The following is a 14,599-nucleotide window of genomic DNA, read 5'->3' on the forward strand; positions in this document are numbered from 1 at the left end:
AGATTCTGGGCATGCTAAGAAAATGCGCTCTGCTTTGTGTAGCTTATAGGTATTTCTCTTCACCTGTTGCCTGACACCAGAAATATTTGGTGCAAACATGATGCAACTATCATCAGTAGAAGTACAGACACTTTCATGTCCTTGGATCCACTGTAACCACCCACAATTCAGCTTTCACTACGGCCAGTGTACAACTTATTTTTAATGGTTTGAGAGTACACATTCCCACCTGAAGCCTACAGGTGTTTTGTTAATCCAGTTAAGAAAAAAAAAATACAAAACATTATGACAAAAAACAGTCAAGCAAGGTAACTCTAATTTTAAATGTCAAGCATCAAACAACAAGTTACGCTTAAATTCAATAGAATGCACTCATGAAGCTTGTGAATGCTTTTGCTGGAAGACAGCAATGCATTCTGAATGGCAGGCATTCCACAGATCAAACATAGTAGAAATTCATCAAATAAATAATACCCTAATAATTGTAACTCTGTTCTAGCATTTCACATACCGTATACAGATTTGGACATCTCTCTGGAATGGAGTCCTTGTACAGCACAACAGCTTTCAAGTGTGGCAAACGATTCCAGATCTGTTAGTTTTTTTAAAAACAAACTTATAATTTGTTATTCGTATCTTGTGTTTTTCCCCACTGAAGTACTGCCAAAACTGTAACTGGGTTGACAGTCAGAAGAAAGCTCCTGTTTCCCTCCTCCCTCAAATATTCTCCCCTAAACTTACAACCAACTGGCTCAAAAATAAAAGAGGGGGAGGAGGAGATGCTACACAGTCTGCTAATCTGCTAAGTCTGGTTTCAGTAAAAAGATTTAAATTATACCAAAAAGGTTCGTCAGTATCCTTTCTCTTATTGCATCAAGGGACATATCAAGGAACAGTCAAGCTCAAGCTGAAAGTTGACCATAGCTCCTGTGGTTCCCAATAAAGATAGAAGAAACCCCCCCAATAAAAACTGTTAAACTGCTAAAAATAAATAAATAAAATGTTTTATCTTCCTAAAGGAGAAGAAAAGAAAAAGGAAGCAATTTGCATATTTTAAGGATAAATAAAAATATAAAGCTGCAGGCTTACAGTCTTTCTCTGCTTTGCATGGCCTTCAGAGAGCATTCATTTCATTCAACTTTGTGGGACCCAGTGGCTCACATATATCTTTGACTTAATCACATTATGAACTGAACTGACCAGTCTGTGCTAATACAAATGCAGTGGCCTGATGATAGCCATTATGCATATATCATTAGAAGGGTAACAAGTTATACTTTTTTTTTCCTGAAAGAAGCAAAGACTAAAATAATAGTTTCAAAAAACCCTCAGATGGATACAGCAGCGTTTGCCACAGTTGTTTTTTCCTATTTCTAGATAGAAACATGTATGAACCAAATCTCTTGAGCTCTACAATTTCTATTCTTCTCTCTATGTTGATGACCGCATAGCCTGGTATTTGGTCAATGAATTTTTGAGCCACTTCATACCTGCATTATCTTGTCCAATTGTTTCCGATTTTCCACAACCATGATGTTGGTTTTGCTGTCATAAGCAATGTAGTGGCAGGCTTCTGGAGAATTGGTTGTATATATTCCTGTGACAATTCCTCTATATCCAAAATTATATATTAGAACATATATTTATATACACACATACATGCATTTAATATCCAGAAAGAGAGTAAGAGATCAGATGAAAGCTGAAAATATGAAGATGTGGAGGTACACATCAGCACAGCTATCATGTTTGTTTCAAGTATTCGGATATACATGGATGATATATGCAAAATAAATCCCTGAACTCTATTCAGTAGGAGATGCTGTAGGCTAGGATTCATTATTTTAGCCTACTTGAGGCTACAGGGGAGTTAGCTCAATAAGTGGTAAAACAAAACAAAACAAAAACCACCAAGTGTTCTTTCTGTTCAAACTTCACACAGATTTCAGTTTAAATTTCACTGGCACAGAAACAGACTAAGAGGTCAAATCCAAATTGTATTAACACGTATCAGGACAGAAGGAATCAGGCTAGTGAGCATTTTATCTGTCACTTCATTCACTTGAAGATACCATGTATCACTGACATAAAACTGGGAGTGTCCTCTGTTTCCCACATCTTCCAGTAAGAAAAGATACATGACTATCACAATTAAGTCCATAGCAAACAGGTTCAATTTATGAGTGTCTGGACTATTCCAGATACACTCAAAACTATGAGACTCCAGTAGGTTGCTGAATAGGCTAATCAGCTGCAGCACAACTTCCACGATGTGACACCAAATAATGATTTGCTACATTTCTAAACCTAGCACAACAGAAACCTTGAAATCCCTATGCAAAAGGGAAGCAAATAATCCTACCCAGCAAAAACAGCTCCAACAGCTGAGATGAACCATTCCGGAGAATTAAATCCAAGGATTGCTACGCTGTGGAATCGTTCAAGACCAAGCTAAAAAGTAATAAGCATAAAGTTATACAATATAGGCATGTTGGAGAGAAACATACAGCACAAAACATACATACACATACAAAACAAGGGAAAGTTTTGATCTATTATTTCAGCATTGACAAGACATCCACCTTCGGCTCTGTGTTGACATCCTTGATAAAACCAGAATCTGTCAGTAACTAACACGATCTAAATGTTGCACTGCTTCCTCCTGCCTGCTTGAGCCCTTTTGTCTAGATAAGCCTGAAAGACAGAACTTTTCAATACGGACAGAAGCACAAGGAGAATTAGTCTTATCCCCAGTTTACAGTGTTTTTAAATTTATCTTTATCTTGCCAAATTCACGAGTGCTGCTTTCACTTATTTCTTGTCTTAAGATTAAGGCCTCATGCTGAACTTTGCACCTATGCCTGAATGAAACAGTGGCATTCACCTGCAATGACAGGAATGTTATCTCTTTGACTGAATACAATTTTAATCATTATTTATTTATTTAGAGGAGACAAAGGGAGAAAAGGGAATTGGTTGTGTTTTCTGTACCTACCTTCAAGAAGCTCTTTGCTGCTTTCCTGGAAAGGCAATAATACTCTGAAAAAGTTATCTTCTCCCACTTTCCATTCTTTCTGCTGGCCAAAGCATTAAGAGATCCATATTTCTCTAGGCTCTCCTTGAACATCTGATGAACCGTTATGGGAGTCTGCGGACATGAGTTATCTATTCTCAGTCTGACTCTGTCATCAGCAAAGGAAGTCCACAAAGAGTCTAGAAAATAAAGCATTATGAGAGTATTCTCTTAGTGAAAAATACTGTGTGACTGTATCAAAAGATAAGAGGACTGAACATAATTCCATCAATTCCCATCTTTTGAGAAAAGGGCTTTCCAGTTTTATAACTTTAATGAACATTCTGTGTAGAAAGAAAACTCTATTTCTTATACTTTGTTCGGTGTCTTGAATAGAAGTGCTAACATCATTCAGAATTATGCTGATCTTCTGTGGTACAGGCACTCCACCAATCTGTGAAGACTGTTCACGCTCAACCCAGCACAATCCACTATCCCTTGAGCTAATGGAACAGCTCCTGAAGCAGAAGGCTATGTGGCAATCTGAAATCTCTGTTCCTGTCCAGCATCCCAGCTACTTTTGCTCATCCTAGCCCTTTCTTCCCCTCTGTTCTCCCCAGCTGTTCTGCTCTATCCTGCCCCTATCCCCCCCACTGCTTTCTACAGGTTTTTTTCCTGTGGTCATCTGCCCTATGTTCTAGTATATCTATCTGTGGATCTCCACTCACCCTTCTTGCCCCATTACCATGTCAACTTTTGCCTTCTGCTCTTGCCTTCCTCCTGCTAACCATCTTTCCACCATTCACTTAAAAAAAAAAAAAAAATCTTTTCCGCCTGTTGTGGTTTAGCCCAGCTGGCAGCTAAACACCACACAGCCGTTCGCTCACCCTCCCCCCTCCCTCTCCGGGATGGGGGAGGGAAACGGGAAAGTGAAGCCTGTGAGTTGAGATAAAGACAGTTTATTAAGACAGGAAAATAATAACAACAATAATAATAATAATGATAATAGTATTAATAATAATAATGTGTACTAAACAAGTGATGCACAATGCAATTGCTCACCACCCGTTGACCGATGCCCAGCCTATCCCCAAGCAGCCGGCCCCCCCCTCCACCCCGGCTAGCCACCCCTATATATTGTTCAGCATGACGTCAGATGGTATGGAATACCCCTTTGGCCAGTTTGGGTCAGCTGTCCTGGGTCTGTCCCCTCCCAGCTCCTGCTGCATCCCTAGCCTGCTCGCTAGCAGGACAGAGCGAGAAGCTGAAAAGTCCTTGGCTTGGTGTAAGCACTGCTCTGCAACAATTAAAACATCAGCATGTTATCAGCGCTCTTCTCATCCTAATCCAAAACATGGCACCGTGCCAGCTACTAGGAGGAAAATTAACTCTGTCCTAACTGAAACCAGGACACCCCCCATCGCTGACAGGACACAAACAGGGCGCACCAACTAACTCACTTTGCTTTCATCACTGCTGCCAAGGACTGTAGGTGTCCCTGGCATTCACAACAAATGGCTGCCTCAAAGATCCTACTTAGCCATTGCTGACCTAGCAAGAAGCAGGCTTAATATCAATACATTCTTCAGAGAACTTAGGGGTTAGTAAATTGGCAAAATTTACGTGAATTCTTACAAGAGAGACAAAAAGAATGCTTACAACCCCCCTGCCAAATAGCTAGTTCCAATCCTTCTGGATGAAACAGTACAAGAACAGTTTAAGAATAACATTTTTTCCTTAGATTTTCCTTAGATTTACTTTCCTAAATGAAGCTGGTTTGCTGCCAGCATTCAGTGAAACTATTTGTAAAGATTTCACTGCCCCCATGCTTTATCTTAGCATGTACAAGCATTTTGAAAAAAATACTTAATTAACCTTTCTACCTCTTCCCAGGCAAGGAGATACTAACCCTGGTGCAGAAAGTAATTAGAAAAGTCAAAGCCGTGATGCGTGTCAATCTGGGATTACTGTTCCTGACTCATATTATGCTGCATTCATGTTCCTGACTCACACCCTTACATTTGTTCTCTTGACCATCCTGACAAACAGAAAGTAATAATGACAGAAGTAAATACAAATAAAGCTGCTTAATCTCCATGTGCCTTCATTTTCTCATGTATAAATTGTATATAATGATTTCAAAACACAGGTGTTAAGCTTTACCATATATTCTCACACGTCTTAAGGTCAACGGATAAAGGGCACCACAAATCCGGGCAGCAGTAATGGAGGAGGTTAGGTAGTGGACATAGAGACTTCGTTGAAGTATAAACAGTGGCACCCAACAAACATTTAAGTGTGAGGACAAAGCAGGTGTTTCTGCTCTTAACTCCAGTCCTGGTGTGAACAGGATGAAATAAGACCCGTCAGAGAAGGAAGCTACTGGTAATCCAAGTGCTTATTTTCTGCACACACACAAAGCCTGGGTGAAAAACCCTCTATGATGTTCTGGCTTCTAAACCAACAAAGATGGGAAGGATCACAGGTGTGAGTGGACACAAAATCATACCATACAGAACTAAATTACAACACCCCAGTTTACCTATTATGAAAAACTCTTCAAAGTCTCTTTCTCGCTCTCTCCAAGGGAACTGAAAATATTAACAATATTCCTAGAATAACATTACGAAAGTTGCATAATCACAATATTTTCACTGCAGACATTCAGCAGATAGTAGCTTCCAGACAGGGGAGCGAAAGATCACATCATTGCAATATCTACAAATGAAAACCAAAAGTGTACTTTGAAACAGGGAATCGTTTTGTTTTTATTTAAGCAATTTTTCTGGTGTCAAAAAGGCATCTTTGACTCACACCAGAAAGACTAAGAACAGAATCAGTTTCACAGATACTCAACGAGCCACCTTAATAATACACAATACATACTGCAAAGGAATATAAACTTGAACACTCATTCAGTATCTGTACTTGCATGTATTTGCAGGTAAAGCTTAAATCTAAAAACAGTTCTTAAATCTAGATCTAAGCCAAAAATAATAATAATAATCTAAAGATTGCTCTCCCACAGAGTTTCTAAAAACAGCAGAAAATGAACAACATACTCTTGTAAGTACACAAAGGGATATTAAGCAGAGGGCTCATTCTTCCCAGAAAGAGCCTGGGAAAGAATGCCTGGCTAAATACTGAATGAACTGATTATAAACTGGGAAAAGCAAAATAGGTGCCCTGCCTCACTAGCAGCTGAAAGCTCAACTGCAATGCCCATGATAGAAATGAACTCACCACCTGAATTGAAGTGGAAATCAGAATAAAGATCCTTTAAATAAACTATGAGCATTGATGCATTATACACCTGTAGGTTTACATAGAGCATAAAAAGAAATAAGACAGAATTCCACCTCAAAGTACTTAATGCCACTGACACTTCTCTATATGAAAGCAAAGAGGAGTATTTGTTCCTTTCCTCTTTCTTCTAGTAACTCCTGCTATCTGCATTACACTTTGTACCCCAAAAGCTTCTTTATTCACTAATATATGACCTCGGCTCATGTCCTTCACATGAATTCAGTTAGTCAGAGATGGTGAGAAAATATTTGCTCCTAGAAAACCTGTTTTATTAGATAAAACAAATGAGCACAGATTTTATTCAGATAGGTACTCACCTTTGAATATCTGAGCCCCTTCAAGTGTCCCTATCCCATCCCCTCAACTCCACCATTCTCCTCCAAGGCACAACTCCTTATCAGACTAATTTTTCCATGTATCATTGTCTTTGCGGCTGGAGGAAGAGGCAGCTCAGAGTTGCTGCATACAAAGCGTGTAACAGGATGACCATTGCTGCCTTTTGTCTGGGAAATTGTTCTAATTGTATCTGATCAATTATTTTGAATTTTAAGCAGACAGTGTTTCCAGTAAAATTAAAAAAAAAATCACTATGAAACTTTACAGGAAAAAATAAACAGTTTAAAACTGTTTTCTATTTAAAAAGTACTTTGAAAGTTTTCAACTGATCTTTCGCAATTCAATCCTAGACTTGTGAACCATCTATAAGAAAATTCTAATTTATGAGTACATTTGCTATTAAAATATTTCCTACCAAATTTGAAATAATACATAATATAAACACATCAGAATTTTTCTATTTTTGTAAGCCAATTATTTCTTTCCACTGTGTATGGCTGAACAGTTTCAAGATGGTAGAGGCTGTCTCTCCCAGCCCAGATACCAAAAGACTGTTTTAAATAGGCAAGCAAATAGCAAAACGATACACTTTTCTCATATGCATAGTACATCTGGCTGAAATGCCTGGACCTTTGGAATATATGACAGACTGTGTGCTAATAAAAAAAATAAAAATTGCAATTAATCCTATAATTTAAAGCTAATACATGAATGAGACCTTCTCTCTGTTCACTACTCGTCTTTCAAGTACCCTGGTGACTGACTGCCAGAATGCATTTGGGAATGTAAATGAAATCTCATGTTAATGGAAGAACTCTAAGCTGTAGGAAATGCAAACGAACCAAGGTCACCTTTCACACAGGGAAACAGGTAATAAAGGCTGATTGTGGAACAGCCCCGCTGCATGACCTCAGTTCAAATTGTTATGCAATGGATGTGCCTGAGAAGCAGAAACTAAAACAATAATTAAACTTCTGCTTGAAACTCTTTCAGTTTTAACTCACAAAACAGTATCTTGATTATATGCCACTTCCTGCAAAACATCACTCTGCTCTAATGACAAGAGAAGGTATTTGGCTCTTAGCTGGAGGCATTTTTTTTAAATGGACAGTCGTCATCCTAGATTCCACAGCTGTGATGCCATCACATTCTGCTGACAATAGAAATACATCATTCCTCCTCTCACCCATTACTATTGTTAATTTTCTTCAACACGTCTTTGGCCCTGAAAAATAAACTTCTTTTTAGTGAAACTAAAGTTGAATATACACAGATTGGAATCAGAGAGCTTGGCATCTGCACCAAATTTTCCCTTGTGCCAATGAACAGATTAAACAGAAAAATACAAAACTGAATTTCAAGTGAACCTGAACATATCAGCCAGAACACATGCATAGTGATTCTTAAAAAAAATAATAATAAAAGAATACAGCAACCACCTTTCCCTGTTTCCTGTCTATAGCTTTAAACTCTTAAGCAGAAAAAATTGAATAAAATAGACAAAATATTTTTAAATTAGCCAAAAACCACAGGAATGTTTTAGTTCATGGAAGCTTTTACCTTTTCCAGTGGACAAAAAGGGAATGTTTATGAATCATAATAAAATATATTGCTCTGCAGATGCAGGAAACTGCTACCAATGTGGATCGGAGATGAGAGATATCCTTCAAAGAATGTTTTTACAAACTGACATGGAAGGAGTGGTGCAGCAGAACAGACAACTACGTACAAAACAAGCTTTGTAACAATCGTGACGCTTCTAAAACTGATGGTGATGCACCAAAACGAAGGCGTGTGCATAATCACAAGGAAACATCACTACATAAACATTGCCAAGGCATGCAGAGATAGAAAGTCCAAAGATGGAGCTGAAACTGGTAAGGGATGTGAAGAGCCACAAGGGCTTCTACAAGTACACTGGAAACCAAAGGGAGACCCAAGAATACAATGGGCAACTTACTGACATAGGATTTGAGGAGGGCTGATAGACTCAGTGCCGCCTTTGTCTTGGTCTTTACTGACAAGGTTTTCTGAGCTTCTGTGCCCAGTGGCAAAAGATGAGAAGTTCTACCTACTATAGCAGAGGAGAATCCAAGTAAGAACCTCTAATGCAAAACTCTGTATTACACATGCAAAAACCTCCATAGGCCCAAATGGGATTCTTCAGGCTCAGAGACCAGGCCCCATGCCATCCCAAGGCTGCTCCCATCATCTTTGAAAAAGCATGGCAACCTGGTGGGATCTCTAATGACAGGAAAAAGGCAAATGTCACATCCATCTTCACAAATGGGAAGAAAGAGTACTTGAGTAACAACAGGACAATCCAACTCACCCCAGTCTGTGGGAAGGCTATAGAACAAACCCTCCTAGAAATCACTGTGAGGTATAAAATGGTTACTGAGACCAGCCAGAATGGATTTACCAAGCCCAAATCAAGTCTGTCCAACCAAACTGCCTTCCACCATGAGATGGCTGGCTCTGTCGATGGGGAGAGGAGAACAGTGGCAAGTCATTTACTTTAACAAGGTCTCCCAGAGCATCCTTAAAGGCAAACGTGGAACGTTTGGACCAGATGGAGTTGGAGTACCAGGTGAATCAAAACCAGGCAGGATAATTAGTCTTGGAGAACAGTGGTCAACATTTCCAAGTCTAGCTAGCAGTCAATTACAAGTGGCATTCTTCAGGGGTTAGTCCTAGAAACAATATTGTTTTAATGACTGCATTGCCATCTTGAGCAATGGAATGCTCCCTCACCAGCTTCAATGACGACACTCCACATGAAGAATCGGTCTGGCACAAACCTCAAAGCCCAACAATGGTAAATGTTAAGTCCTGCACTTGGGCTAGGATAACCTCATGCAACAGCACAGACTGGGTGCCATCTGGCTCAGCAGAAAAATCCCTGTGGCTCCTGGTGGAAAACAAGCTATGTGAGAGTCAGTATTGTGTTCCTGAAAGGCTAGTTCCTGGGCTGCATTAGCAAGATAATAGCCAGCAGATCAAAGGAACTAATTATTTCCACCTACTCAACACTCAGTGAGGTTGCCTCTGGAGCAGTGTGCAGGTTTGGAAGCTCCAGTGCAAAAGATCCTGACAAACTGAAGGAAGCCTAAAGGAGGGCCTCTCAGATGTTCAGAGGACTGGAGCACACCGCACACAAGAAGCCCTTGAAAGAGATGGGTTTCTTCAATCTGGAGAAGACCAAGGGTGAATATAACCGCAGTCTGCTACAGACTGAAGGCACGGCAGGGGGGGCTATAGAGAAGGCAGATTCCTCTCCGAGACGCACAGCAGAAGGACAAGAGGCAATGGACATGAGATGCAGCGAGGAAAATTCTTTTTAGATAAAGAAAAATAATTTCACAATGCAGGTGGCTAAGACCAAGAACAGGATCTGAGAGGCTCTGAGAGGAATCCCTGTCCCTAGAGGTTTTCAAAACTCAGCTGAACAAGGCCATGAGTTCACCTTTTAGCAGGAAGCTGGACTAGCTGCCCTCCAGAGGTCTTTTCCAAAAAGTTATTTTGCAATTCCATCAAAATATAACCAGCATGCATGAGTTCTCATTTACTTTTACACTGGTTTAAAAGCAATATAATACTTGCTGCCAAGAGTGAGGTTATTCTGGTTTTATACATGCATTATTAGGAAAACCAAAGTGTGGCTTGGTTTCACAGGAATGAGCTTCTATAAGGTGGTGGAAAAAGAACGGGTAGAAGATTCCAAAAGCAACTTGAGGTCTTCATTAAACATATTTACATCTGAAATTGCAGAACTATCAATTATGAAGAGACAGTTCACAACTAGAAAGCATCAGAATCTCCTTTTCACCTGACATACAAAGCAAACCCACTGCAGCTGAAGACTTATTCATCAACTTAGAAATGTACCTAAGCTCAGATAAAGGAACTGCTCAATTCAAATGAATGGGGCATGACTTGCGATTGCAGAAAAATTATCATGGAATAGCTGGAATGGCTTCTACCCTTCGTTGTTTGCCTCACCTTTCTTCCAGAGGCCACAAGCACCTAATGCAGGAGTGGCTGAGGTGGCATGTACACTCCTTCCTGAGCACCGTGGTTTATAGACCAGAGTACTACGTAAACTGCAGCCAGTGGCAACCTCTGGGAGAGAAGTGGGGTGGATAGCTGGTGGCAGTAACCAGCGTCCCAGATACATTCTCTTAGAAAAATAGGTCAGAGCCTTCACAAGCACACAAGCAAGTACTCTGCAGAATCACAGCCTCAGCAATAATCTACGCATGCAATGTGTCTTAAATAGCTCAATAAAACATGCTAAACATTTAAAAAGAGAAGGTAGTCGTCACCTTTACCCATGCAAATTTCTCCCCTGCTTACTGAACAACAAAATGCGAATGGCTGTCAGTTCAATTCTTGGGAAAAAGAAAAAACACAAGCAAAAAAACCCAACCAAACAAAAAGCACTGTTGTGGATTAAGGAATTGCCTTTTTAAAAGAATATGTATGTACACATGTATGTATACAAGTGCATATTCATACGTGTAAAGTCTGCGTATCAGATTCCTACATAAACCTGTTATTTCTTCAAGATCCGTTTGTAGTCACTACTCCATTTGTCTCTTAGTACAAATAACACCATATTTAAACAAGCACATTTAGATAGCAGTCTCAACAAGGCATCGGGGAGCTCCCTCAGGGCTGCAAATCTTCCAAAGCAGCTGCGTATGTTCTGCCTGCAAACCTCCCTTAAGCTGCATGGTAGCAGAGCTCTTTTAATATAACACTGCACTTGGTTTAAAATTGCAACAGTATGCATGTGCTACAATACAATGCAGAACTGACCAAAGGACGGATATTCCTTCACAGCCTCCAGTTATTACAGTACAGCAAATCCTCGATAGCTAATAGCTGGTAAGCAGGCTGTAATGCCAAAGTTAACACCAGGATGGGGATGATTTTGCTGGGGATCAGGCTACTTTTCACTTTTATCTAACAATCATTTCAAATACAGACAAAAATCATGGGAAGCTACTGAATTCATGCAAGTTTACAGAAAACTCCTGAAAAGTTTTCAGTTGCCTGATTCTTTCTTTTCTTTTTCTTTTTTTTGGGGGGGGTGTTGCTCTTCTTATCACAGCCCTGAAAAACTGACAGTTTGCTAAAACAGACACAAAGGTCACATGTAAAAATTCTAAAAGGGGTTCCAATTTCCAAAGATCACCTTTCATGTGCTTACCTGCTGGCTCTTCTCGGGTCCCTTCTCTTGGGTCTCCTCTCTCATCCTGGGTGTCCTCAAAACGAGTCAGCAAATCTCTGCAGATAGGCCGTGTATCTGTAGGTATTCTGAAAGAAGATATAACTATGAAAGATGTAACACTACAACCCACATACTAATATATCCAAAGGAAAATAAGAACACACATGGCATACGGCTGCAAGCAGAAAATGCACTGCAAAATTATGGTTTGTTGGTACGACGCTCTATCAAAACCAAAATGTTCTAAATATCTGGACTTTGGCTGGAACAGTTAAGGCTGGTGTTCTGCATAAATCATTTAAAGTTATTAGTACAGGGACAGCATGTTCCCAAATTAAACTACCAATTTAAAAGGGAATTTCCTATATAAAATTTTTATTTAACCAAAGTGTATGATTCCAAAGGTAATATATAAAAACCTCTACAAAGCACACACAAAAGATTTGAGAGTAGAAGTCATTTTAGCATGCCAATTACAACAAAACGAGTTCAAGTTACACAGTGCTGACCAGCCAGAACTCAACAGAACATACTCCTGTGCAACTCCATTAGCATGAGGGTTTTTTGAATGACAGTACTTCCTGACAGGCTGGGATTTAATGGTGAGGTACCATTCTATCAAACAAGACCCTGTCAGCTGCCTGAAGTTAAGAGACCAGCCCTCCCCTGAGGCGGAGGCACAGCAGGCTCAGGCTGGCTGGCCCAGAGCCTGGCGTGGATCCCAAAGCAGCTCCAAGTGCCCGCAGCTACCGCCCTACGCCACACTAACTGGCTGCTAGATCATACTGAAGCTCCTCTCACATATGAGGTGAACCAACAACCAAAATCAAGAGTCTGAACATTCTCTGTAGTGGATTAACAAAGGGAAAAATTCCATTCTTTGTTTCCAAAACTGAAACAGCTCCAGTGAGTTCTGTCTTTGCAAACCAGCAGAAGTAATGCACGTGCAACTGACAGGGTAAGAGCACAACAGTGACTGGAGTAACTGACAGACCTCCCGAGCCCTTCCTGTTGGTGAGGATTCTGCAAAAGAAAGGCATCCAATCTGAGCTTGCTGGCAGAGCAGTTAGCTTAGGAAGAAAAAAAAAAAAAGTCTTTGAACAAATCCAATGAATACAGTACTGTTTCTTCTTGGAAACAAAGAAATTTAATATGAGCTAAATCTCCCCACTTTGATCATTATGAAATGGCAGTCCTCATGTGCTTAATGTTATACATCAGGAAAAACTGTTATTAGTATGATACTGAGTGTCTGATTAATGACAGTGTGTGTTGTGACACTAATTTCTTTTTCTCTTTTTAAAACTTCAAGAAACTTTGGAAGCACCTCCACAAGCTCTACTTTTTTTTCCCCTGGTACTTGGAATTTCTGCATACATCTCACATCCTAGGTCAAATACAGTCAGCTCATTTCCTGTCCTTAAGGTTTTCTCAGTAAAATCTGATGAAAATACTAAGAATAAGACCTAAAAGAATGTATAAAGTCAACATTTAATATGATAATGAACTGATAATTTCTATGGAGAACAAAAATATTTTCACATAAATTCTTACTTTAACAAACCTCACAAAATACACACATTGTCCTATATGATTTGGTTAGAATCTTTTCTCCCATATTTCAAAACAAGGAACTAGTTCAACATATTTTGGCCTTAATTCTGCGGAGTGCTTCCTTAGATCAAGAACTGTACCAATGAAATCTGAACTTTGTTATGCAGCAGTCAAATTATCATGAAATTTAAGGGGAAGTTGTTAAACTCTATGTATAGTGGCAAACAAGCAGAAAGCTCTTATTCTTTTTGTATTCTTTTGTATAATTTATCACTTGCTCAACTTCTGTTGCTTTCTCATTGTTAGATTTTTAGCAGTGAGCATTAGCTGTTTTTTTTTTTTGTCAGCTTTCTATAAACTTGCAAAAATATGAACAGTTGATCAAATGATAAAAGCCTGTGTATATTGTTGATACATTACTCAGTACAAGTTTTTTTTTAAGACCTCAGGATATTTAGTCACAACCCCTTAAATATATACAGAAAGTCAAATTACTTTAAGTCTGAAAATCACATTCATAACTGGTCACAAAGAAGGTTTGAACAAACAGGTTTTTTGCAGTTTAAACAATCAGTAGTTTGGGCTACACTTCCATCCAGAATCCACTACTGCTGTCAGGATTTAAGATGAAGCCACCATCTCTTCCTCCCTTTCCTGGTATTTCTAATGCAGAAGCTTCTCCCATTGCACAGCTGCTCAACTCTCATCTCATTCCTGAATCATGTTGTACTACATGGATGGGGTCACCATACAGTGAAAATATTTTGATTAATAAATTTTGTTCTCAGGGACATTCTTTGTTATCTTAGGGAGCAGGTTGTGCAAATCCCCATTTGCACAAGTATTTATTTCTCAAACATACTTTTGTTGCCTTAAGCTTTCCCAATTATTAAAAATTAATCTTATTTAAAAACATGCAAATGTGACTGAACTAGAAAACATGCATTTTTTTTCCAAGGCAGAACCTCTTCATAAATTTCATTTTCACCTTTCATTGCTTGCTTCTTCTGAGGATGATTTGTAAATCCCTACAGTTTGGCTGTTTAATTTAAACTGTAACAAAGCAGGTGAAAAAAAAATAAAAATCCTTCTTCCAATCAGTGTGCATCTTTGGCTGCTTCATTCTTTGAGACCAGTGTTATGAAGTATTTGTC

At 39.3% G+C, this 14,599-nt stretch overlaps 1 protein-coding gene across 10 annotated transcripts in view; it reads right to left on the reverse strand.

The window, feature by feature from the left end:
- ACSBG1 (acyl-CoA synthetase bubblegum family member 1) overlaps nucleotides 1–14,599 on the reverse strand; it is a 39,042-nt gene that overhangs the window by 14,443 nt on the left and 10,000 nt on the right. For 9 of the 10 annotated variants that reach the window (XM_035554076.2, XM_050713023.1, XM_035554065.2 and 6 more), the window contains 5 exons: nucleotides 11,871–11,977; nucleotides 2,996–3,213; nucleotides 2,363–2,451; nucleotides 1,491–1,611; nucleotides 512–592 (listed from right to left, as the gene is read on the reverse strand). In XM_035554076.2, the coding sequence (XP_035409969.1) occupies nucleotides 512–592; nucleotides 1,491–1,611; nucleotides 2,363–2,451; nucleotides 2,996–3,127 (423 nt within the window). In that variant the 5' untranslated portion in view covers nucleotides 3,128–3,213; nucleotides 11,871–11,977. Of the gene's footprint in view, nucleotides 1–511; nucleotides 593–1,490; nucleotides 1,612–2,362; nucleotides 2,452–2,995; nucleotides 3,214–4,075; nucleotides 4,124–11,870; nucleotides 11,978–14,599 lie in introns of those variants that run through there. The other variant, XM_035554071.2, reaches the window with a different exon arrangement.

Source organism: Cygnus atratus, chromosome 11 (genome assembly GCF_013377495.2).
Source record: "Cygnus atratus isolate AKBS03 ecotype Queensland, Australia chromosome 11, CAtr_DNAZoo_HiC_assembly, whole genome shotgun sequence".
Lineage (NCBI taxonomy): Eukaryota > Metazoa > Chordata > Aves > Anseriformes > Anatidae > Cygnus > Cygnus atratus.